This window comes from Salvelinus sp. IW2-2015, linkage group LG20, assembly GCF_002910315.2.
Source record: "Salvelinus sp. IW2-2015 linkage group LG20, ASM291031v2, whole genome shotgun sequence".
Taxonomy (NCBI): domain Eukaryota; kingdom Metazoa; phylum Chordata; class Actinopteri; order Salmoniformes; family Salmonidae; genus Salvelinus; species Salvelinus sp. IW2-2015.
This window is the reverse complement of record NC_036860.1, coordinates 26,972,244-26,999,558: the sequence shown is the minus strand read 5'-3', so window position 1 is coordinate 26,999,558 and position 27,315 is coordinate 26,972,244. Positions and strand designations below refer to the sequence as shown.

General features: G+C 42.2%; 1 protein-coding gene across 3 annotated transcripts in view; it reads left to right on the top strand.

The window, feature by feature from the left end:
* LOC111981604 (protein Aster-B) overlaps positions 1–27,315 on the top strand; it is a 103,594-nt gene that overhangs the window by 39,883 nt on the left and 36,396 nt on the right. For 2 of the 3 annotated variants that reach the window (XM_070449299.1, XM_070449300.1), the window contains exon 3: positions 26,599–26,839. In XM_070449299.1, the coding sequence (XP_070305400.1) occupies positions 26,599–26,839 (241 nt within the window). Of the gene's footprint in view, positions 1–16,697; positions 17,218–26,598; positions 26,840–27,315 lie in introns of those variants that run through there. The other variant, XM_024012968.2, reaches the window with a different exon arrangement.

The window sequence follows — 27,315 nt, the reverse complement described above, 5'->3', positions numbered from 1 at the left end:
CCAGCCCTAATTCAAGTATAAATGACCAAAATTAGCATAGATTCCAGTTATTTGGATAATTGACCAGTAGTTTTTCATCCCGAGCATAGTGTGCATCCAATGTGTGTGTGTCAGCACTGTCTGTGTGTGTGCGCGAGTTCGTAAACTGTCTTTGTAATGAGAATGGAGAAACTATCTATGAACTTGCTTCATTAAAGTGATTCTCCCACAGAGGGAAAAGTCAAAGAAATACTGGCTTAGTGTTTTCCAAAATGGCAGAGGAGCCCAAATGCCACAGAGAAAATAATTGCCCCCCCAGTCATCACACAGTTCACTATATTATGGCAGCTATAGTACAGAGCCTTGAAAAATGACCTCCCATCTACATGATATATACCGATACGGCCCGCGATTGGCTAAATTTTGTCTCACTCAGCATCAAGGTGCTCTCTGATTCTATGATTTGTCTCAGTGGGCTGTGCACTGCAGTCTGATTGGATGTTTTTGGCTCAGGCCACATGGCGCTATGTGCCATCAGCAGAATAGTCCCATGGGGATTCATATTCTGTGTTACTCCACAGAAAACTATTTCTATAAGGCACGGAGAAAGGTTGGTAATGTCAAAGTTGAAGCTATGCACTGTGAATAAAGCATAGCATACTGTAGTGTGCCATGTTTCAGTTTTTAGACTATAACACAGAATTAAATAGAACAAACACTACCAAAAGTATGTGGACATCTGCTCATCGAACATCTCATTCCAAAATCATGGGCATCCATATGGAGTTGGTCCCCCCTTTTGCTTTCCACTAGATATTGGAACATTGCTTTAGGGACTTGCTATAAGGGCACAGGGCGAGACCCAGATGTACATGGTTCGAGTCTCTGGTATTTATTATAATCCAAGGGGCAGGCAAGAGAATGGTCGTGGACAGGCAAAAGATCATAACAAGGTCAGAGTCCAGGAGGTACAGAGTGGCAGGCAGGCTCGAGGTCAGGGCAGGCATTATGGTCAGGCAGGCGGGTTCAGAGTCAAGGGCAGGCAAGGGACAAAACCGGGAAGACTAGCAAAAGAGAGAATAGAAAAAGCAGGCGCACGGAAAAACATACTGGTTGACTTGACAAGACGAACTGGCAACAGACAAACAGGGAACACCAAAATAAATACCCAGGTACTAATGGGGAAAACGGGTGACACCTCGAGGTGGGTGGAGACAATCACAAAGACAGGTGAAACAGATCAGGGCGTGACACTTGCTTCCATTCAGCCACGAGCATTAGTGAGGTCGGGCACTGATGTTGGGCGATTAGGCCTGGCTCACAGTCAGCGTTCCAATTCATCCCAAAGGTGTTTGATGGGGTTGAGGTCAGGGCTCTGTGCAGGCCAGTCAAGTTCTTCCACACCGATCTCAACAAACCATTTCTGTATGGACCTCACTTTGTGCACGGGGGCAATGTCATGCTGAAACAGTTAAGGGCCTTCACCAAACTGTTGCCACAAAGTTGGGAGCACAGAATCGTTGTATGCATGTCACTGTATGCTGTAGCGTTAAGATTTCCCTTTACTGGAACTAAGGGGCTTAGCCTGAACCATGATAAACAGTCCCAGGCCATCATTCCTCTTCCACCAAACTTTAGAGTTGGCACTAAGCATTGGGGCAGGTAGCGTTTTCCTGGCATCTGCCGAACCCAGATTCGTCTGTTGGACTCCCAGATGGTGAAGCGTGATTCATCACTCCAGATAAGGTGTTTCCACTGCTCCAGAGTCCAATGGCGGCAAGCTTTACACAATTCTAGCCGATACTTGGCATTGTGCATGGTGATCTTAGGCTTGTGTGCGGATGCTCGGCCGTGGAAACCCATTTCATGAAGCCCCCGACGAACAGTTCTTGTGCTGACATTGCTGCCAGAGGCAGTTTGGAACTCGGTAGTGAGTGTTGCAAGCGCTATGTGCTTCAGCATTTGGCAGTCCCGTTCTGTGAGCTTGTGTGGCCTACCACTTCACGGCTGAGCCGTTGTTGCTCCGAGACGTTTCTACTTCACAATAACAGCACTTACAGTTGACCGAGTCAGCTCTAGCAGGGCAGAAATTTGACAAACTGACTTGTTGGAAAGGTGGCATCCTATGACGGTGCCACATTGAAAGTCACTGAGCTCTTCAGTGAGTCCATTCTACTGCCGATGTTTGTCTATGGAGATTGCATGACTGTGTGCTCGATTTTATACACCTATCAGCAACGGGTGTGGCTGAAATAGCCAAATCCACTAATTTGAAGGGGTGTTTCTATGGGCTTTCATAATGTTTGACCTTGTGTTTTTGATTTACAAAAAAGTTAAACGAACTTGATTTGTGAATGTGATGAAAAGAAAACCGAATTATCTGGAGGTCTATACCTCATTCATTGTTGAGGACCTTTGAAATGATACTTGATCACACATGTAATTCAATTAGCTCGTTTAGGGTTGATTTAATGAGCTGAGATATGCAACGGAGTTCGGAGGAAATGTAAAGTATATTCACCGATGACAGCACAAACTGGAAAATATAGATTTGTAATGTCTTGGGATCTCGTTGGTCCCCAGGGAACACAGACTTAGAATCCAACTGCTTGCTTTCTCTCAGCAGGCAGCACCATTAGCCCCACCAAGGTCGTGATCATAAGGCACCAACTGGAAGAAAGTGGTCTTGTCCAATAAGAATAGATTGTTTTTGTTTTCTTTTACGAAACATTTTGAAATGTTTTCTATTGTGTGCCCTAATGAACATGACACAGGAGTAGGGTTGCAAAGGGAGGGTATATTACTGGAAACTTTTTAAGTTTACCAGTAAACTACCAGAATTTTGGTTTCTTTCAAGGATTTTATGTAATCTATCACATCTAGTAGCCCTTTTGGGTAATTCAGATTATCACAGATGTCTGTATTATCTCGGGCCCTTTCTTTGGTCTTATCACATGTAAAATATATGAAATAATTATATAAGAAAAATATATATATACACTACCGTTGAAAAGTTTGGGGTCACTTAGAAATGTCCTTGTTTTTTAATGAAAAAAAACTTGTCCATTAAAATAACATAAAATTGATCAGAAATACAGTATAGACATTGTTATTGTTGAAAATGACTATTGTAGCTGGAAACAGCAGATTTTTTATGGAATATCTACATAGGCGTACAGAGGCCCATTATCAGCAACCATCACTTCTGTGTTCCAATGGCACGTTGTGTTAGCTAATCCAAGTTTATCATTTTAAAAGGCTAATTGATCATTAGAAAACCCTTTTGCAATTATGTTAGCACAGCTGAAAACTGTTGTCCTGATTAAAGAATCAATAAAACTGTCCTTCTTTAGACTAGTTGAATATCTGGAGTATCAGCATTTGTGGGTTCGATTACAGGCTCAAAATGGCCAGAAACAAAGACTTTCTTCTGAAACTCGTCGGTCTATTTTTGTACGCCTAGATATAAATATAGATATTTCATAAAGAATCAGCAGTTTCCAGCTACGATAGTCATTTACAATATTTACAATGTCTACGCTGTATTTCTGATAAATTTGATGTTATTTTAATGGACCAAAAAAAATGTATTTCAAAAACAAGGATTTTAAAAAATTATTATATTTTTTTCTCCCCAATTTCGTGGTATCCAATTGGTAGTAATTACAGTCTTGTCTCATCGCTGCAACTCCCGTACGGACTCGAGAGAGGCGAAGGTTGAGAGCCATGCGTCCTACGAAACACAACCCAACCAAGCCGCACAGCTTCTTGACACAATGCCCATCCAACCCGGAAGCCAGCCGCACCAATGTGTCGGAGGAAACACCGAATACGTGCACTGCGCCCGACCCGCCACAGGAGTCGCTAGTGCGCGATGAGACAAGGATATCCCTGCCGGCCAAAACCTCCCTAACCAGGACGACGCTGGGCCAATTGTGCGCCGCCCCATGGGCCTCCCGATCGCGGCCGGCTGCGACAGAGCCTGGACTCGAGCCCAGAATCTCTGGTGGCACAGCTAACACTGCGATGCAGTGCCTTAGACCACTGCGCCACCCGGGAGGCCCAAAACAACAAGGACATTTTTAAGTGACCCCAAACTTTTGAATGATAGTGTATTTTATGACAAATCTGTCAAACATTTTCCTGAATATAAACCATCAATTTAGTGAATACTATGAGAGTTCCTTGACAAGATGGTTCGAGGTGAGGAAATCGCAAATTATTCAATGAATGAACAATTTTTGAAATATATTTATTTTTCATTTATTTAACCGTTATTTAACTAGGCAAGTCAGTTAAGAACAAATTATTATTTACAATGACAGCCTACACCGGCCAAACCCAGACGATGCTGGGCCAATTGTGCGCTGTCCATATAACATTCTTCCAAGAGTCTTGATGATCATCCAGGTGCTTCCAGGTGCTTTTTGGCAAACTTGAGTCAACTTTTTGGGCGAGATGGGTCACATTATGTCTGGCGAAAACCAAACACTACATTCCACAGTAATAACCTTATACCAACGGTCAACTATGGTGGTGGTAGTGTGATGGTTTGGGGATGCTTTGCTGCCTCACGACCTAGATGACTTGCCTCAATAGAAGAAACCATGAATTATGCTCTGTATCAGAGAGTTCTACAGGAGAATGTCAGGCCATCCGTCTGTGAGCTGAAGCTGAAGCGCAGCTGGGTCATGCAGCAAGACAATACCTGCACAGTGATGTAAGAGACTAATCAACAATTACAGGAAGCATTTGGTTGCGGTCATAGCTGCTAAATGTGGCACAACCAATTATTGAGTGTAAGGGGGCAATTACTTTTTCACACAGAGGAATTTGGGTGTTCCCTAACTTTGTTAATTAAATAAATAAAGTCTTTTTTTTTAAATTGTTGTTATTTGTTCACTCAGGTTCCCTTCATCTAATATTAGGGTTTGGTTGAAAATCTGATAACATTCAGTACCAAAAATATGCGAAAAATTGAGTAAATCAGAAAGGGGGCAAATACTTTTTCACGGCACTGTATATGGACCCAACATTGAAGAGCCATTGTTTTTCCATAGAATAAATAACATTATTGGTAAAATGACAGAAGGAAATGTAATCATTGGGGAGGCGATTTTAGTCAAGTGCTGGATGGATGTTTAGATAGGACAACTTTTGCTAAAATAACCTCTAGGAACCAGCTGGCTGTTCACATGTTGATAAAATACTTGGGCTTGGTGGATATATGACGTCTGATGAACCCAAAAGGAGTATACTTTTTTTTCTCACAGCCACGGATCACATTCTAGAATAATTTTTTCCTAAATTCTAGCAGAATTACAGAAAATGTGATGAGCTGTAAGATAGGAGCCATTTCTCTAACTGATCATGCCATAGTGGAATTTGAAATTGAATTACAGTGGGAAACAGCCAGGAAAAAGTAGGCGGCGATTAAACACATTAATATTACAGGATGATGAATTTGAGTGATCACTTGGAGTATGAGCTCTACTGAGAACGTTGGGTATGGTATGGGTAACTTCAAAGGCCTTTTTAAGGGGGAAGATGGTCAGCTTTTCTTCTAAAACAAAGAAAGAAAGTATAGGTAAAGCTGATACACTAGAACATTAGATACATTTATTAGAGAAAGAACTTTTAAAAAACTATTCTACGATTTTGTTGAAACATGTGAATTGAAATTTCAGCTACATGTGATGTACAATGCTAAGGCTGAATATGTCCTTTTCAGGAGGAGAATCAAGTTTTATGAAGAAGGTGATGAAGTAGGGAAACTTTAAGTGAGCCAACTGAAGAAAATAGTAAAAAATCTTGGTCGACCAAAAGTCGTCTGTTCTTTCAACCAGTCGATTGGTCTAAATTTTTAAGAGTGTATTTTTCCACATATAGACACACTATGTGTTTTAATAAAATCTACAGTGGCAAGAAAAAGTATGTGAACCCTTTGCAAATACCTGGATTTCTGCATAAATTGGTCATCAAATTTGATCTGATCTTCATCTAGGTCACAACAATAGACAAACACGGTCTGCTTAAACTAATAACACACCGTGTAAACATTCTCAGTGCAGGGTAGAAAGAGTGTGTGAACCCTTCAATTTAATAACTGGTTGACCCTCCTTTGGCAGCAATAACCTCAACCAAACGTTTTCTGTAGTTGCGGATCAGACCTGCACAACGGTCAGGAGGAATTCTGCACCATTGCTCTTTTCAAAACTGTTTCAGTTCAGCAATATTCTTTGGATGTCTGGTGTGAACTGCTCTCTTGAGGTCATTCCACAGCATCTCAATTGGGTTGAGGGTAGGACTGACTAGGCCACTCCAGAATACGTATTTTCTTCTGTTGAAGCCATTCTGTTGTTGATTTACTTCTGTGTTTTGGGCCGTTGTTCTGTTGCATCACCCAACTTCTGTTGCGCTTCAATTGGCAGACAGATAGCCTAACATTCTCCTGCAAAATGTCTTGATAAACTTGGGAATACATTTTTCTGTCGATGATAGCAAGCTGTCCAGGCCCTGAGGCAGCATAGCAGCCCCAAACCATGATGCTCCCTCCACCATACTTTACAGTTGGGATGAGGTTGATGTTCGTGTGCTGTGCCTTTTTTTCTCCACACATAGTGTTGTGTGTTCCTTGCAAACAACTCAACTGTAGTTTCACCTGTCCACAGAATATTTTGCCAGTAGCGCTTTGGAACATCCAGGTGCACTTTTGTAAACTTCAGACGTGCAGCAATGTTTTTTTGGACAGCAGTGGCATCTTCCATGGTGTCCTCCCATGAACACCATTCTTGTTTAGTGTTTTACGTATCGTAGACTCGTAAACAGAGACGTTAGCATGTTCCAGAGATTTCTGTAAGTCTTTAGCTGACACTCTAGGATTCTTATTAACCTCATTGAGCATTCTGCGCTGTGCTCTTGCAGTCATCTTTGCAGGACGGCCACTCCTAGGGAGAGTAGCAACAGTGCTGAACTTTCTCCATTTATAGACAATTTGTCTTACCACGGACTGATGAACATCAAGGCTTTTAGAGATACTTTTGTAACCCTTCCAGCTTTATGCAAGTCAACAATTCTTAATCTTAGGTCTTCTGAGATCTCTTTTGTTCGAGGTATGATTCACATCAGGCAATGCTTCTTGTGAATAGCAAACTCACATTTTGAGAGTGTTTTTTACAGGGCAAGGCAGCTCTAACCAACATCTCCAATCTCATCTCATTGATTGGACTCCAGGTTAGCTGACTCCTGACTCCAATTAGCTTTTGGAGAAGTCATTAGCCTAGGCGTTCACATACTTTTTCCAACCTACACTGTGAATGTTTAAATAATGTATTCAATATAGACAAGAAAAATACAATAATTTGTGTGTTATTTGTTTAAGCACACTATGTTTGTCTATTGTTGTGACTTAGATGAAGATCAGATCAGATTTGATTCCAAAGGGTTCACATAATTTTTCCTTGCCACTGTATGCATTGAGCTTGTCTGATGCTTTAACTGAAATAAGACACAAATGCCTCAAGAGGGCGCCAGAGATCACAATAACCAGAAAGGAAAAAAACTTAACCTGTCCCAACCATCCTCCTTCTGCTTCTGCTGGCTTTCGCAGATTCTGCCATTACTCTCCTGAAGTTGCTGGTAATAGGCTACACGAGGAGTCGGCAAACTTTCTCATGTGGAATGCCAATTTATCCATTTCTACCGATCTGTGGGCCAGTTATGGTTTTCATATGCACATTTTAGTGGAACAGTTTCATTTAATTTATATTAACGTTTTCGTATCTCAAAATCATAGTCATGTGGTAAATCAACATTCTATCCAAATCTAAATGAAAATTATACAAACCTAAAAAGTAACTTCTATTGCCAACTACGTAAAAATAGCATATAAAGCCAACAAATAAAAACATTGCAGTCTGCCGGTAGAAAATATCCTCATAAAAATAAATATACTATAAATCACATTGGCTACACATGGCCTGTCTGCAACGAACGTTAAACATTATATCAACTGTTAACTTGGGTTCGGCCTGAAGCTCCTTGCAACATTGTATAAAATATTCTGGGCCCTCAGAGTTTCCTTCACCAGTGAGCTCGGGACAGACACAGCTGTAGACTATTTGCGCAAGGAATACGAAGTAATCAGGTAGGCCTATTTTATGACGTTTACACTGGGTCAGAGCATGGTATTTTTCCATTTCACTCTGAGTGGTTATCGAAAGGGAGAGCGCTGGAAATATTTTTCAAATTCATTTAGGAGTTATTGTCATTCTTAATGGATGTAAAAACAGAGTTAATTTGCTTGCTGTTTGAGGTGAAGAAAATATTACTTTGAGAAGTTCCACAGCATATTAGTGGTGGTGCATTAACCCAATCAGAAATACTATCAGATCCCCACATTTATACAGTATGCCTACAATTGCGCGCATGCCAGGTAGCCTATAGGCCTACTTCTATGCGTAATCAGGTGTGCGTCCGTACTCAACATGGACAGGAGAGCTCTAAACAAAAGACAATGACTACATTTACAAACTCTTAAATGGAATGAAATGAACCAAAACGAGTTTCTCACAAGTGTAGCATAGGTTGTGCGCTCTGCAAACAACGTGTCCACTTCGACAATGAGAACGATAAAAGACTGGAATAGTAATATATTGAATGCGACATTACCATAACAAAACAAACATTGCATATTCAAAATTCTACGGTAAATGTACTACTGGTGATATATGTAATGGGGAATTGATAGACACTAACAATAAAACGCAAACATTTCACACAATGCAGTTATGAAACAATGAAAGTGCACAAATTGGCAGGAGAGAGTGCATTCTGGAGAGAGACGTGCATTGTGCAGCCACACTCCCCTTCTTCTTAGACTGTACCATCCCGCGGTCTCCGCAATGGATTAGTCTCGAAGACAGATGTCTCATGTGCCATAAAAATATATATATAGTATATGCCACTGCTCGTCCAAAAAAAATCGCAGTCGACCAACAGCCTATCGACCAAAAAATTGACCAGTCGAATAATTGGGGTCAGCACAAGTCCTGTATTCAGTTCCGAGGGCAGCCGTAAAGTCTAATGCGATGATCTTTCAATCACAACAGGGAGATCCTCTTACATCTCTAATGTCTCTGATACTGATAGAACCTTTGGCTATCTGTATAAAGGTTAACCCAGAGATTCAGGGAGTATATAATGGAGGAGAGGACCATCAATTGTTCTTATGCTGATGACATTCTGTTGCCGATTTAAAAAAAATAAAAAAATGTGCTGCCAAAACTGTGGAGATATTTTCTGTTATTTCTGCATATGAGGTTAAATGGCATAAAACTTAGGCTATGCCAGTATCTACAAGATGCCCATCAGCCACGGTTACCCCTTTTAATTTAGAGTGGATTCAGTCAGGTATGAAGTATCTGGGGATTCTATTATCAGAGTTAGATAAGATAGTGGATATGAATGTGTTTCCAGTACTCAAAAAAATAAAACAAAACATAGTGGAAGTTATTAAATCTTAGTTTATGGGGGGAAAATGTATTCTATTAAAATGATATTTGTTCCTAAGTTTAATTATATTTCAATGAGGCTACCAATATGCATTCCATCATACATTTTAAGCAGTATGACGGTATTATTAAAGGCTTTATATGGGAGGGAAAAGACCACGCTTCAGTATGCAGATAAGGCATTCCCCAAAAGAGAGAGGAGGGTTAGGACTGCCAGATGTGATAGTGTACAATGTGGCTTTCGAGCTATCCAGAATGGCTAGGCACTGGAGAGAGGAGGTTGAGGAGAGATGGGTCATATTGGAAAGTGGTTTGACAACTCCTTTTGGGCCGTTACATATGCTAACCCAAAAAAGTGCCAATGATACAGATATTCAGGGCATCAATCCAATTCCAGGTCATTATATGGCAGTATGGTTGTCAGTACATAAAAGGACCGGAGTCTCCACATAGACAAAGATATGTTTCTGTATGTTATAATCCTAATTTGTATTAGGAAACAGTCAATAATGTGGGGACAATGGGTAAGAGAAGGGGTTCATACTCTGGGAGACCTGCACAAGAATTAGGTATGTGTCACTCGAAGAAATTGGGAATAAGTATCAACTTTGTGATCATGAGGTGTGGAGATATATGCAAATTGAAAGCTGTGTGTCAACACTAGGTGGTGCCGTTGTGTCAAAAGGCAACAATGTTGTAGAAGGTATATTTTCACTACCAAGCTCTGTACAATCAGCTTCTTTATGTTACAAAATGCTGCTAAAAGGTTAATAATGACCCCTGTGAAAACTTGAGAATTGTCTGGCAAGGGGATTTACAATGTGAAAGGAGATTTTTTTTTAAAAGACATGGTTGTATATTATTTCAAATATTGGGCAAAATGTCAGAGAAGCCAAGGGAAAAGGTATCCAATTGAACGTTTCTCATCGATTTTTATTTCACTCCCCTAAGGTTACAGAGGATGGGTTTGTCACAGGATGATGTGTGTTGACGATGTGAAGGGGCAAAAGGAACCCTCCTACATGCACTGTGGGAATGCCCAGTTGTGCACCATCTACAGTATAGGACAAAGCCTTACAGTGCATGGGAGACAGCCTTGGATTCCATTTACCTAGGTCACCAAGGCTGTCTGTTGAGTGACAAGTCTGAAATAAGAGGGAGTCACTTGACAGAATTACAAATATTATGTTTAGGTATTGTGTCAGTGTTAAGGCTGGTCCTGAAACATTGGAAAGGCTTTAGTGAGCTAGTGTTCATTGTGTCGTGTCTTTGGCTATGCCGGATTAAGTGATATGACATGCTATTCTATAAAATCCTTTCTCTGTAATTAATATTACCTGATTGAGCTAATCATGTAAATGTAATTAACTAGAYAGTCGMGGCACCACGAAATAATATTTATAGAGCWGTTATCTTCRGAATAAACTCTTAAAGACCTAYTAATATTTTACATCAATAGCAGTCAATATTAATCGTCACCTTAATTCAGTCTCATCTGAAAGTTGTAAATTCTTGGTTATCTTCACAAACCCTGGCTAACAAGTTGAATCAGCAATACAAAATTGGGTTTAATTATTTATTTACTAAATACCTAACTAATCACACAGAATTACATGTACACAGAATGAATCATACCTTGATTACAAATGACGTCATAAAGGAAAACGTCCCTAGCGGGCGGAACAGATATGACAGCTGGTTACACAAAAGAAAAGGGGGCTGGGTTTGAGTGAAAGTGTCACGCCCTGACCATAGTTTGCTTTGTATGTTTTATGTTTTGTTTGGTCAGGGTGTGATCTGAGTGGGCATTCTATGTTGTATGTCTGGTTTGTCGATTTCTATGTGTTTGCCTGATATGGTTCTCAATCAGAGACAGGTGTTTTGCGTTGTCTCTGATTGGGAACCATATTTAGGTAGCCTGTTTTGTATTGTGGGTTGTGGGTTATTGTCTATGTTATGTTGCATGTTTGCACAGTGTTTATATAGCGGTCACGTTCGTCTTATTCGTTTTGTTGTTTTTGTTTAAGTGTTCTTCATTAAACTTAGAAGAATGTATTCAAACCACGCTGCGCTTTGGTCCGCTTCTTACGACGATCGTGACAGAAAGAGCGGGAAGACTTTGAGGAACCAAGGGAGAAGCCATGGCTATCGTAAATACAGTATCTTATGCATTCTAAATTACCACCCGTTTGGAAAAGGAAAATGCAATAAATATTTACTCTGAGCTGCGCTTCGGTAGGTTGGTGGTAGATGGAAGGCCGTGTTGCCCAACTGAGACCTTTGTCCTTTGAAGAATGTCTCTGGTGGTAAATTGAATACATTGTAGTAACGTCGTTGTGTGGTAGACGGGATACTCTGTTCTTTCCTAGCCCTCATTTGCATCTGCTGTTGCTAACTCAACGGCTAGGAGGCATCACTTCTGTAGTGAATAAGAGTTCAAAGTTCATACCATTCGCAACCAAAGCTCACGCTGATGTTAGCTTAGTTCTGTAGTTGACATGTTAGTCCTTTTTAACGCAGAGGCTGCAGACCTCACGTACTTGGAACAGGAGTTACATTTTCGTCAAGGGCTTATATAGTGGAGGGAGAAAAGGGGTGTGTTTCATAATTTACAACCTGTCTCTTCATGTGGGCGGGCCACTGAGTCGGGCCTAATTCACTCATGAAAACCCAATTCTCACATTTTAGAAGCTAAAATCACATTTCATCCCATCACGAATAATTTCATATTCAAACATTTAAATTGAACAACAATTCCATGTGAATCTGATAACTCTGATGTGTAGACTTTCCACTGTAGAGTTTATGTCATTCTATCATTGATGAGAATGTCTCAGATGACAACCGAACTGACATCATATTCATTAAGTACCACCGCATATGTTCAATTGGTCGGATTACCAGAATATAGTTAATTTCCCCCCACCTTCTGATGTTCCCAGAATCTCTATGTTAATCAAGGGGTTTTCTAATGTCACATCAGTAGGGTAGAGAGAGGAAAAAGGGAGGAAGAGGTATTTATGACTGTCATAAACCTACCCCCAGGCCAACGTCATGACAATGGAGTGGATGAATATGTTGACAAAAACAACATTGGATGAAATCATGTTGGAAAAGAGGCTGGAGAAAAATAATACACACTCGCAAAAGATATGGGAACGATTCTTGTGTTTTCTTAAGGGCACATGAAAGAATATCATGGCCATCAAATAGCATATGATTTAACAGGAAAACATATTCCTGTGTATTTGTGTTTTGTATTTGTGTTTAATGCATTGGTTGTTTTTTGTTAAAATTGAAAAAGATTAAATCAATTGTCTATACAATTTTTTTTATCTCAACCAGCTTCACCTGTAATGCTTTTTCAAAAGCCTTGAAGGCATTCCCACATATGCTGAGTACTTGTTGGCTGCTTTTCCTTCACTCTGCGGTCATCCCAAACCATATCAATTGGGTTAGGTCGCGTGATTGTGGAGGCCAGGTAATCTGATGCAGCACTCCATCACTCTCCTTCTTGGTCATATAGCCCTTACACAGCCTGGAGGTGTGTTGGGTCATTGTCCTGTTGAAAAACAAATGATAGTCCCACTAAGCGCAAACTAGATGGGATGGCGTATCGCTGCAGAATGCTGTGGTAGCCATGCTGGTTAAGTGTGCATTGAATTCTAAATAAATCACAGACAGTGTCACCAGCAAAGCAACCCACACATCACACCACCTCCTCCATGCTTCACGGTGGGAACCACACATGCGGAGATCATCCGTTCACTTACTCTGCGTCTCACAAAGACACGGCGGTTGGGAAGAAATCACACATTTTGACTCCAAACCAAAGGACAGATTTCCACCGGTCTAATGTCCATTGCTCGTGTTTTTTTGGCCCAAGCAAGTCTCTTCTTCTTATTGGTGTCCTTTAGTTGTGATTTCTTTGTAGTAATTAAAACACGAAGGCCTGATTCACGCAGTTTCCTCTGAACAGTTGATGTTGAGATGTGTCTGTTACTTGAACTCTGTGAAACGTTTATTTTGGCTGCAATTTCTGAGGCTGGTAACTCTAATGAACTTATCCTCTGCAGCAGAGGTAACTCTGGGTCTTCCTTTCCTGTGGTCGGTCCTCATGAGAGCCAGTTTCATCATTGCGCTTGATTGTTTTTGCGACTGCACTTTCATGTCTTAAAGTAATGATGGACTGTCATTTATCTTTGCTTATTTGTTGTTCTTGCCATAATATGGACTTGATCTTTTACCAAGTTGGGCTGTCTTCTGTATACCACCCCTACCTTGTCACAGCATAAGTGATTGGCTCAAACACATTAAGAAGGAAAGAAATTCTACAAATTACCTTTTAACAAGGCACCCCTGTTAATTGTTAAATATATTTTGATTTGTTTAACACTGTTTAACACAATAATATGGCTTGGGGGTAGAAGCTGTTAAGGACCTTTTGGACCTAGACTTGGCGCTCCGGTACCGCTTGCCATGCGGTAGCAGAGTAAACAGTCTATGACTTGGGTGGCTGGACTATTTGACAGTTGTTTGGGCCTTCCTCTGACACCGCCTAGTATATAGGTCCTGGATGTCAGGAAGCTTGGCCCCAGTGATGTACTAGGCCGTACGCACTACCCTCTGTAGCGCCTTATGGTCAGATGCCGAGCAGTTGGCATACCAGGCAGTGATGCCACTGATCAGGATGCTCTCGATGGTGCAGCTGGGTAACTTTTTGAGGATCTAGGGATCCATGCCAAATCTTTTCAGTCTCCTGAGGGGGAGAAGGCGTTGTCGTCCCCTCTTCCCAACTTTCTTGGTGTGTTTGGACCATGTTAGTTTGTTGGTAATGTGGACACCAAGGAACTTGAAACTCTCGACCAGCTCCACTACAGCCCCGTCGATGTCTACAACAGGCACAAGCCAAACATACCTTAAGGAAGCTACTGCCACCTTGTGGTCTGGAGTATTTTAACAAGGCTGTTTGGCGGTTGATCTGTGCTATGTGAACAACAAAAAGTTTACTGCCAAAACTCTGGGCAGAGGTCTTAAGTACCTCTCGTCAGTCAGTATCCTTGGTGTGTCTGAGGCTATAGGCCCTGTTCCAACACTTGCTTGTTGTTCCAAAACTGGGACAAGTCTCTGAATGTCCTTGAGTGGCCCAGCCAGAGCCCGGACTTCAACCCGATCGAACGTCTCTGGAGAGACATGAAAATAGCTTTGCAGTGACGCCTCCCATCCAACCTAACAGAGCTCGAGAGGATCTGCAGAGAATAATGGAACAAACTCCCCAAATACAGGTGTGCCAAGCTTGTATTATCATACCCAAGAAGCCTCGAGGCTGTAATCGCAGCTAAAGGTGCTTCAACATAGTACTGAGTAAAGGGCCTGAAAACGTATGTAAATGTGATATTTCAGTTTTTATTGTTAATAAATTTCCACAAATTTCTAAAAACCTGTTTTTTGCTTTGTTATTATGGGGTATTGTGTGTAGATTGATGAGGGGGAAAAATCTATTGAATATATTTTAGAATAAGGTTGTAACGTAAGAAAATGTGGAAAAAGTTAAGGGGTCTGAATACTTTCCGAATGCACTGTAGATCAACCAAAGGTCACAGCTTCCTCTTTCTGAAAACCTTGTCAGTCTCATTTCAGAGTCGGATTATCTGGCCTGTTTGTTTGTTGTCCTACTTTGTACCGGCTCCCCCCCTCTTCTTTAATTTCTTCTGGGCTGGGGAGGATTGTAGGGTCAGGGGATAGAGGCATGGAGGAATGAAGGGAAGGGGAAAGAGTCATGTCAAAATGCCCATCAATTCCCCCCAGGGCTGACACATGGGGCTAGAACCTTCTCCTCATCTCTCTCTCTCTTTGCCTCTACCACTATCTCTCTCTCCCTCTAACTCTTTCTCTCTCTCTCTTCGCCTCTACCACTATCTCCCTCTCTAACTCATTCTCTCTACCTCTCTCTTTACCTCTCTCTCTTTCTCTCCTCCCTCTCGCTCTCTCTTCCTCCAACCCTCTCTCCACCCACCCCCTCTCTCTCTCTGTGTGGATTTCCAAATGCACAGTCAGTCTTCAGTTATCCTGATGTGACCCTCTGAACATGAAACGGTGTCCTTCCTTTCTTCCTTCCACCACCTAAATGGAAACCTGAAGTGGTTCTCGTATTGGTTAGGCCCACACTCTTTCCCATTGCCAAGATATTACAAAAGCAGTGCCCTGTTAACCATTTATTAGTGTACACCGTAGCGAAACGTTTTGCAACTGGAGGTTTTGGTCCATTTTCTTCCATTTGGTATCTAGTGAATACAGTATGACCCTGAACTGTGTGATGCTGCAGATAATTACAGTTCTATACCAAATCATGGGTTCTATCTATACCTAATTACGTACTAGTACCATTTCCAATGCAACCTCTAATGTATACTGACTCTGTGCTTGGATACACAACCTGTTGGAGCTTTCCTAACCCCATGCCTCATGGGATAAATCTGAACATTAAGGCATATCTGAGCACTTAGTGAACGGGATATTTGTTTTTCCTCCACTGTCCTTGTGCAAACCGAAGCCTAGTAACCTGGAGGCCTGATATAATCTTTTCCACAAATAAGCATTTCTGTATCAGAACAAAATAACAGGCCATATATAGCTAGAGTATATCAGCCTCCACAAAGGATCATTGTTTCATTCTTGGTTTCATAACAACAGTGATGGAGTTCATTGGCAAACGGATGGTGTTAATGTTGCAAAACTATGTCTATGTGTGAGAGAAAGGAGAAGGAGAGGAGAAAGTGTGTGTGGGTTGTGTGTGTGTGTGTGTGTGTGTGTGTTGTGTGTGGTGTGTGTGTGTGTGTGGTGTGTGTGTGTGTGTGTGTGTGGTGTGGGTGTGTGTGTGTGTGTGTGGTGTGTGTGTTGTGTGTGTGTGTGTGTGTGTGTGTGTGTGTGTGTGTGTTTGGATGTGTGTTGCACATGCGTGCGTGTGTGTTCTTGCATGTGTGTGTGAAAGACAGACCAAGGGGGATGATAGGAGGAAAGGGCAATAAGAGGAGAATAGGGAGGGGTTGTGATGGGTGGGTGTTTGTTTGGGTGGGGGGGTGGGATGACAGCGAGGGTAAAGTGACGTCAGCCTTGCACGGCTCCATTCATGAACAGCGTGAATAATTGAGGGGCTGGCCCCGGAAGCCACGCTGCACAAACAGAAGCCATTATGCAAAGCAGCTTTGCATCAGCAGCCATCTCTCCCCAGCCTCAGCATCATCCACATCATAGAGAAAGAGAGGGGGAGAGAGAGCGAGAGATAGGGAGGCAGGGAAAGGGCATTTAACGGAAGCAGGGAGAACGGGAAGAGTGTACAGGAAGCCAAGGAAGGATAGAGAGAAAGGAAGAAGGAAGAGAAGAGGGAAGAGGCTTTGCAGCAGCCAAAGAATGCGCCTGTGAATCACTCTACAGAGAGAGAGAGAGGGGAAAAGAGAGAGAGAGACAGACAGAGGGTGGCCATGACGGTGTTGATTTAGGGCGTGCTCCACTGGTTGCAAGTGATATCGGAGGGCTAGGCGATCGTCTGTCTAACCGAGACCCCGCACACGGGCCCCTCTGTCTGGGATGCAACGGAAGACGTTTCCCCCCTCTCCATCCCCTCTCCTCCGGCTACTCTCTTCCTCTTCGCGCTGATCGCTGACTGAATGAATGAATGAAGCAGGTGGATGTTGATCAGGCGGGTTGAGTCCTTCATGGCTGCCAGGTTAGTTCTTATCATTGCTTGGGGGGTAATTCATGTTAGCATCCTTGCAATGTCTAGTAGAAATGAATAGGAGGGCTAAAGGGGCTACTTAGCTTACGTTAGGCTAATTCTAATTGGGGCGTCCAATGATGGAGGAGACTGGTTACCTCTCCTGTAGACGTGCTGGGAATGAAAAACCCACCGTCTCTTTATTGCTTTATCATTCCACACCAAAAGGCTACAGCTAATACGGATCAGTCATTCTATTGTTTATTCTTCTCTCTGAGTGGGGCTGGGAAGTGGCATGTGAGTGTGTGTGAGTGTGTGTGTGTGTGTGCGTGTGTGTGTGTGTGTGTGTGTGTGTGGTGGGGAATGACAAGGCAATGATGAGGCGGTGGGTTTTTCATTCCCCGCACGTCAAGCGACAAGGTAGTCCCGTGTTGCTCAGCTTGTAGAGCATGGTGATTTAAATGCCAGGGTTCTGGGTTTGATTCCCACAGGGGATCAGTATGAAAAAAGTATACAAATATATGCGTTCACTACTGTAAGTTTCTCTGAATAAGAGTGTCTGGTAAAATTACAAAAAAAATATTTTAAAAATCTCTCTTTCATCATTGATTAGCATTAGCCTAGCATGAGCTAATTAGCCATGTTAGCCCCCCTCCTACTCATTTATACTGTACAGTGCAAGGTGAAGATGCTAACGTACATTAGCTATATGGGTTTCATTGAGGAAACGATAACATAATGTCTTGCCTGAATGCCCAGACGCTTTGGGATTAAGTGTCTGACTTTAGGGACGATGTGTTTTCATCAAAGATCAATCAAAGTGAATGCTTATTCTGTAGCATGGTAATCATTTGAATAGCCAACTGATGTCTATGAGAGAGAGAGAGAGAGATCCTTAGAATGACTATGAGATATCGAGATTCAGAATGGCTAGCTGCGTAATGCAGCCATCTCTTCCCATATTGATATCAACTCAATTTATGCACCAGTAGCATATGCGTCCAGGCTTCTCGGTATGTCGTATTTCTTTGGTGCATATTGGATGGAAAATCACCATGTTTTGACACATTTTCTTCACGTTCTGACATGTTTCCTTTACATTTTGACATGTTTTAAGAATGATAACTCATTGTCTTTGCATGCCTCAATTGATCCATCACACTTAGCTATATAATGACTCTGTTAACCCGAAACATAAACCATCCTTCCACCCTTTCAGTGCCGTCATTATAAATGTAACCTGTGCTGATGGGGTCTTGTTTTCAAGACCAGGAGTATGACCTCATGCAGAGTAGCTTGACCTGTGTGAACGATAGTGTCATTCGACCTTTGACACAAGGCAACAATGTGGGTGGGGGATATGGGTCTTTCTATTTACTAGGGTACCAGTGAAGATTTCCTACGCTGGATAACTTGTTACAGCTGTTGATAAGTCATTGATAATAATCTGCAAAAATGGTTAACGTCCTTACATTATGATATAAGGGGGGGACATAGCTATATTCAATCAAATTCACATGTTGATTTAAAACTAATGTTTAACCCTTTCTCATGGTGTCTTGAAGGATTTGTCAAAAATTGTGTGACATAAAACATCGCTTTCCGGTCCTTGCATTTATTAATCAGTTAAATTAGACATTGAACTTGAATCCTGGATTGGGTGTGTTTTTTCCATTGAGAGCTCAGAAATGCAGTGTAACTAACTAACATTAAGTGTCTCCTTATGCTACGGGGTGAAAACAGTCTTCATGGGCACACAAGTCCGCGAATGTATGCGGTTGCAAAATCGAGTGCTTCTCTAACCGAAAGAGTCACCTTACCTACAGTAGATACTTAAAACCTAAATCGATATTGTCAACGTGGTTGTTCAGGAATTATGGATAATACCTGTTGGATGCGCATTTGGTGTCGAGCTGTTTAATTACGCCGTGAAATTTTCACACCTCATCATCCGATCCAATTTTGTGAATGACAGTCAAGTGGCAAACAGCTGTTGTCAGGGTGCATGTGTTAAAACAACCGGCCAAGTGCTGGGAAAAAAGTGATAGAGGAATGTCCAGAATATTTTGGTGTCTCATTCATTACGCCGTGATGACAGTTACGCCTGGATCCACATTGGATCTAATATCTCTAGCGAATGAATGTTGATCATCTGTTGTTGTCTGCTTGATTTACAGCAGGGTCTCGTTAGAGCCCAGACAACCTAGTGGCTTCCTCACAATATGATCTAGTAATGAAATAACTTGACAAATACATTTTGGTTTCCATGTTACACCTGCAATTTTAAACAATACAAGGGGTGTGAAGTAGCCGACTTGAACTTAGAGCTCAGAAATTAAAGTACAGTCGTGGCCAAAAGTTTTGAGAATGACACAAATATTAATTTTCACAAAGTCTGCTGCCTCAGTTTGTATGATGGCAATTTGCATAAATCTCCAGGAAAAATGTCAGGGACAGACTGATATTCTGCAAAAGGTACAGGGATTGGACTGCTAAGGACTGGGGTAAAGTCATTTTCTCTGATGAATCCCCTTTCCGATTGTTTGGTGCATCCGGAAAAAAGCTTGTCCGAAGAAGACAAGGTGAGCGCTACCATCAGTCCTGTGTCATGCTTGCTGGACTTTCTTGGGCGCCCTGAAGCCTTCTTCACAACAATTGAACCGCTCTCCTTGAAGTTCTTGATGATCCGATAAATGGTTGATTTAGGTGCAATCTTACTGGCAGCAATATCCTTGCCTGTGAAGCCCTTTTTGTGCAAAGCAATGATGACGGCACGTGTTTCCTTCCTTTGCATGGCAAAGAGGGACTTTGCAATTAATTGCAATTCCTCTGATCACTCTTCATAACATTCTGGAGTATATGCAAATTACCATCATACAAACTGAGGCAGCAGACTTTGTGAAAATTAATATTTGTGTAATTCTCAAAACTTTTGGCGACAACTGTACTTTAATAGACCTACCTTGAAAATCTGACATTTCCTCAATTTGGTGCTTGTAATTATTGTAACCAATTTATAAGTTATCCTGCTCCCTTATAATTATCCGTGATTTCCTTTTGTATCCGTTTTTGTGAGAGATGTGGCCACTGTCATGATGGTATAAATAGATCGGGAGACAGGCGCAGGAATGCGTAATAGGGTTTTTTATTGACCCAAATTACAGCGTGCCATGTAAAGGCACGGGGACGAAGACCAAACAAACACGTATACAAAACACAGGCTTGAAACCCAAACAAAAGAGCGAGGAGTACCTCGAATAAATCCACCGGGGCGAGACCCGTAACATACACGCACACAATGATTCTACACGGGACGAGACCCGTAATCATCTGCGCAATACAAGCGGCACAAAAGCCAAAACAACACAGCACAGGTACTTACACGACTAACGGACATTGGAACAATAATCGACAGCCCAATGGTGAACCAAAGGGCACATTTATACAATTACAGTCACGGAAATGGGGACCAGGTGTGCGTAATGACACAGTTCCGGAGGGATCCGTGACAACCACTTTCGTTTTTTTCCCGCCGCTTCAATTGAAAGGTGTTGCCCCAATTTATTTAGTCAGACAAATCTATATTATTCTCACATATTTTTTAATGTAATAATTATTTGAATATCAATGCATTGGCAAGGCCTAAAAAAATCGGAATTCTTAAATATGTTCTGTGTCCTTTAGGTTTGGGCGGTATGCAGATCTGTCAAACCTTCATACTGTTCCTTTACCATGCCGGTATACTGTATTACCGGCAATGTACACAAGGGGCGCTATTTCTTTCCAAAGAAAAAAAAAGAATACAATTTCACTCATAAACAGTTTTTGGCAGCAGGGATCTTGATCCAGGAGGGGATTGATTTTCTCTGCTGTAACCAAGAAGCTTGATCTTGCAAGCAAGCCACTTACAGTGTACCACCCAAGCCTAGTGTCCTCATACAAGGGTCAAAGGCAGATGCAAGTAAGCTCAACCAGAGATTTTGGAAAATCAACCCCTATGACTGTAATTCTGTACCTTTTTGCATGCTTTGTGTCACTGTTCCTCTTCAGGACCGAGAACGGACCTTCAAGTATGCAAAGAACAGTTAAGATAACCATAACCCTATAATATGTTTGTATACTAGGCTACAGCACATACTCAGCTATTGGGCGACAACACGTAGTCAGCTACTGGGCTACAGCGCATACTCAGCTATAAACTAGAGTACATACTCAGCTATAATCTACAGTACATACTCAGCTATAAATTGCAGTACATACTCAGCTATTGGGTGACAGCACATACTTAGCTATTGGCTACAGCTTCACACAAAACGGTAACAAATAAAGCAGCACAATGAAGGCGTATATAGAACCTTTTGTGAGGGCTATATGAAGCGAGCCATTGAAACCCTTATAGTTTCTATAGTATAGCAACATTTCTTCTGGATGTAGGCTTCAGTGTTTGCTGTAGCCTAAAGGTAAGGGTCAATTCCAGGTGACTGTTACAAATGGGCTACACCGGTGGATAAGTGTCCCTGAATGCGGTCAAGCCACAAAGCAAAATGTGTAATGGAAACGAATGGATTCCAGGACGTTGTTGTTGTTTCTAAGGTCTGTTTTTACAGACGATAACACCCTGATGCAACTCCCTGATACAAAGGGGATGCACAAGACACGACAGGGGTATTAGTAAAGACATGATATTAAGGTATGACAGACATGATATAGCATGGTGACACTAGTGACTGTCGAGCATTGATGAGGACTCTGGTGGTTCACAGTGGTCATGGCTTTACTGTGTAATACCGAGTGGTAGATGAGTATAGGTTTCAATGGGCTGCATGCCAAATGGCTCCCTATTCCCTTTATAGTGCAATACTTTCGACCAGCGCCCACAGGCCTCTGGTACAAAGTAGTGCTTTATATAGGGAATAGGGTACCATTTGAGACATATTCGTGGTCTTTACTTGCTATTAGTACACACACACTGGTGCACTGATATCAGAGAGGGTTACTGTGGCTCATGCAACTTGTTTTCTCAATAGGCGTGTATACAGTATAACTAATGCAAATCAGAAAAGGGTGGTGGGCGGAGATATAGGCGGACGGGCTTATTCTAATGCCTTGAATGCCCCTCCACACACACACCTCCTTATCCTCCTACCCAGCTATAATAAGCATCCCGGTATGGTGTATCAAGACAGTTTCCTGTGTGTAGTATGGAATAGACCAAATGAGGATGTATAGAGTAATGAAATGATAGATGAGACTGTTAGTTACTCTGCAACGGGGCTGTTCAATGTCGGCCAAAACACTTCCTGGTTTTCTCGCTTAATCCTAATTTACTATCAGGTAGAAACAATAACTAGAAGTGTATTGGCCCTCCAGGACTGGAATTGAACAGCCCTGCTCTACACTGATCCTCCCACCATCCCTTCTTTAAGGCAACACCCACACAGGGCGTTTTACAATCACTTTCAACCTGGTGGGTACTGTTTCATAATGCTGGAGACACGCACAGCCGAGCTCTGTGCGTATGTGCGTGCCCATGTGTATGCCTGTAATGTTGTCCATAGCTGTAATCTACTGAATACAAGTTAGATTTAGGGAGTGAATTAGGGAGTATTACTGAAGCGTTGTGTTCAATGACAGCAATTGAAAGAGAGTGTCAAAGTAATGTGTCTCAATAGTTCAATTTCAATATAATCCTCCATATTGTACCAGACAGTATACCCGAGAGGGTATCCTATGCCCTCCCTCTCTCATTTGTTGGAATCTGTTCGCTTTTTCTGCCTGACACACAGACACACACACTCTGCTTCAATAATACAGTCTGCACCCAAAGCCCCAAGGTGATATAGAAAGGGTTGTAAACTGTGGAGAAAGAGAGAGAGGGATAAAAAAGAGTGTGTGAAAGGGGGTGGCAGGACACTCCACAGGGGAACGTTGCGTGGGAGCTTACTGTTGGTATAGAGAGAGAGAGGGATGGAGACAGAGAAGGAGGGAGGGTGAGATGAGGCATCAACCCCTGCAGCAGAGCATCTGTTCTCTCAGCAACCACGAAGAGGGTTTAGTGAAGTTTTTACATTTTTTATTGAACCTTTATTTAACTAGGCAAGTTAGTTAAGAACAAATTCTTATTTACAATGACGGCCTACCAAAAGGCAAAAGGCCTCCCGTGGAGACAGGGGCTGGGATTAAAAATAAAAATAAATAAAATAATAAATATAAGACAAAACACACATCACGACAAGAGACAACACTACATAAAAAGAGACCTAAGACAACAACATAGCAAGGCAGCAACACATGACAACACATCATGTTAGCAACATAACATGACAACAACATGGTAGCAACACAGCATGGTAGCAGCACAAAATATGGTACAAACATTATTGGGCACAGACAACAGCACAAAGGACAAGAAGGTAGAGACAACAATACATCACGCAAAGCAGCCACAACTGTCAATAAGAGTGTCCATGATTGAGTCTTTGAATAAGGAGATTGAGATAAAACTGTCCAGTTTGAGTGTTTGTTGCAGCTCATTCCAGTCGCATACGGGTGTTGTATGTGGAGGATGAGGGCTGCAGTAGATATCTCAGATAGGGGAAGGGGGGAGTGAGGCCTAAGAGTGTTTTATAAATAAGCAACTACAGGTATACAGAGATGACCAGTTTACAGAGGAGTATAGAGTGCAGTGATGTGTCCTATACGGAACATTGGTGGCAAATCTGATGGTAAAAAACATCTAGCTGCTCGAGAGCACCCTTACGCGCCGATCTATAAATTATGTCTCCGTAATCTAGCATGGGTAGGATGGTCATCTGAATCAGGGTTAGTTTAGCAGCTGGGGTGAAAGAGGAGCAATTACGATAGAGGAAACCAAGTCTAGATGTAACTTTAGCCTGTGCTGAGAGAAGGACAGTGTACCATCTAGCCATACTCCCAAGTACTTGTATCAGGTGACTACCTCAAGCTCTAAACCCTCAGAGGTAGTAATCACACCTGTGGAGAGAGGGCATTCTTCTTACCAAACCACATGACCTTTGTTTGGACATGTTCAGAACAAGGTTAAGGGTAGAGAAAGCTTGTTGCACACTAAGAAAACTTTTTTGTGGAGCATTTAACACAAAATCCGAGGAGGGGCCAGCTGAGTATAAGACTGTATCATCTGCATATAAATGGACGAGAGAGCTTCCTACTGCCTGATTTATGTTGTTGATGTAAATTGAGAAGAGTGTGGGGCCTAGGATTGAGCCTTGGGGTACTCCCTTGGTGACAGGCAGTGGCTGAGATAGCAGATTTTCTGACTTTATACACTGTACTCTTTGAGAGAGGTAGTTAGCAAACCAGGCCAAAGACCCTTCAGAGACACCAATACTCCTTAGCCGGCCCACAAGAATGGAATGGTCTACTGTATCAAAAGCTTTGGCCAAGTCAATAAAAATAGCAACAAAACATTGCTTAGAATCAAGGGCAATGTTGACATAATTGAGGACCTTTAAGGTTGCAGTGACACATCCATAACCTGAGTGGAAACCAGATTGCATACCAGAGAAAATACTATAGACAGATAGTATTATTGACAAGTTTTTCCAACACTTTTGATAAACAGGGCAAAATAGAAATAGGCCTGTAACAGTTAGGAACAGCTTGATCTCCCCCTTTAAATAAAGGATGAACTGTGGCTGCCTTCCAAGCAAGGGAACCTCCCCAGAAAGGAGAGACGGGTTAAAAAGGTCAGTGATAGGCTTGGCAATGATAGGGGCAGCAACCTTAAAGAAGAAAGGGTCTAAACCATCTGAACCAGATGTTTTTTGGGGGTCAAGTTTCAGGAGCTCCTTTAGCACCTCGAACTCAGTGACTGCCTGCAGGGAGAAACTTTGTAGTGTGGCAGGGGGAAACGAGGGAGAAGAATCGGGGTAGTTGCATTAAAAGGGTTGGGAGATGAGGAAATGTTGGACAGGCAAGGAGGCATGGTTGAGTCAAATAGGAATCCTGACTTAATGAAGTGGTGATTAAAGAGGTTAGCCATGTGCTTCTTGTCAGTAACAACCACATCATCAACTTTAAGGGACATGGGCAGCTGTGAGGAGGAGGGTTTATTCTCCAGGTCTTTAACTGTTTTCCAGAACTTCTTAAGGTTAGACCTACAGAGAGAGAACTGCTCCTTAAAGTAACTAACTTGGGCCTTCCGGTTAGCCCGAGTGCACTTATTTCTAATTTGCCTGAACGAGAGCCAGTCAGCCTGAGTATCTTGCCTGGAGTAACTCTGCAAGATCACGGTCGAACCAGGGGCTGAACCTGTTTTTAATTCTCATTTTCTTTATCGGGCCTTGTTTGTTAAAACTACCACTGAAAATATTTTAAAAAGATCCAAGTGTCTTTGACAGAGGGGATCAAGCTGATTCTATACCATTTTACAGATGTCAGTTCATGAAGGAATGCCTGCTCATTCACGTTTTTTAGCAAGTGTCTATGACAAGTCCGGACAGGACATTTCACTGAGCAGCCATTGCGGACACAGGCTGTAAAACAGTGATCACTAAGGTCTTTACAGAAAACACCAGACTGATACCTATCAGGATTATTTGTGAGGATAACATCAAGAAGAGTAGCATTTTCTGCGTGTTTGAAGTCATACCTTGTGGGATTGGTAATAATCTGATAAAGATTTAGGGAGTCCCATTGCTTTAGGACTTGGTCAGATGGTTTATGTCCCAGTTTAGGTCACCTAGCAAGACAAATTCAGACTTAGTGAAATGGGCCAGGAGAGAGCTTAGGGCAGGGAAGTTAGTGTTCTCTTCACTGAGCTAGACCAACATGGCCAAAAGAGCCTTAGTTGCCTGATGTCAAATGAAGTACACTGAATCTGCCAGACCCTAAACCTGAAGGTCTGGAACCGTGTTCATAAAATATATTCGAGTGCTGATCTAGGATCAGGTCTCCCCTCTTATTCATTATGATTTAAAAGGCAAAACTGACCCTCGATCATCAGTCCTACTCTGAAACGCTTTATGAATAAGTGCCCTGGAGAGTAGAGACTCTCTAGTGGTCTGGATATGACATCAGTTAGTCGATAAAATTGCCCTCTCTTGTCAAGGACAGAGATGGTGCCTCATTGATGTGCTCTGTAGTATCAAAGACCAATCTTTTCCACTGGAGGAAGTGAACAAATGATTGTAATTGGGGAGGTTGTTCTTTCTTTAAATTGTCTGATGGTCAAACAACTCAACTTCCAAGGTCTTTGTAGATTGAAATAAATAAAAACAATTGCACATTATTCATGTCGAGTACACATTTGCATCTCAAGAATTCAGCCCATAAGTGCTGTGAGTATCACAGAGTTTAAGCAGTCATTTTAGTCATTCTCTCTCTCTCACTTCCTCTCTCTCTCCCCAACAGCACTGCTAGCAATTCGAACCGGAGCACGCCCACTTGCTCGCCCGTCCTGCGCCATCGCTCTCGCTCACCCACGCCCCAGCAGAGCCTGGACCCCAGTGGTGAGAACATGGTGGAGAAGGGCCACTCGGACCCCTCCTCTGACAAGGACAAGTCCCCCTCCACCATAGAGCAGGTGGTGCAGCGCACCTACAGTCAGTCGGTACACTCCACCACACGCAGCCACGGGGGAAAGAACTCCAAGGTGAGCATGTGTGCCTGGACCAAACACACACTGGATGAAACACACATTCATGGGCCTAAACACAATTGTGTATTGGTGGAGAAAATGTACGTAGTAACACACTCAATTAATTCAAAGGTTAAGGTAACAAACCCATTCCAGGAGTGTTTCCCCCTCCTCCTAACTTAGTTTAACTTCTTTGGTAATTAGAGAAACAACCATGCCCTGGTCTGGACCCAGGTGCAAGTATGGACATGACACAAACACATAGCCATCACATTACATCTCTAGCTTCTCTAGCCCCACCCACTGCATATCATCACAGTAGTTTGCCTTTTAGGACTTCTGATCCGCTGTACCTAAAAGTAATCCACACTCTCACAACAAATGAAACAGCAGCGATCTTTGTACCAATGGTATGATTGATTACTTTCTCCCACTGAAATTAATTTACTGTAGAATATACTCCAATGCGGGCTGTCAGAATGAAATTGACA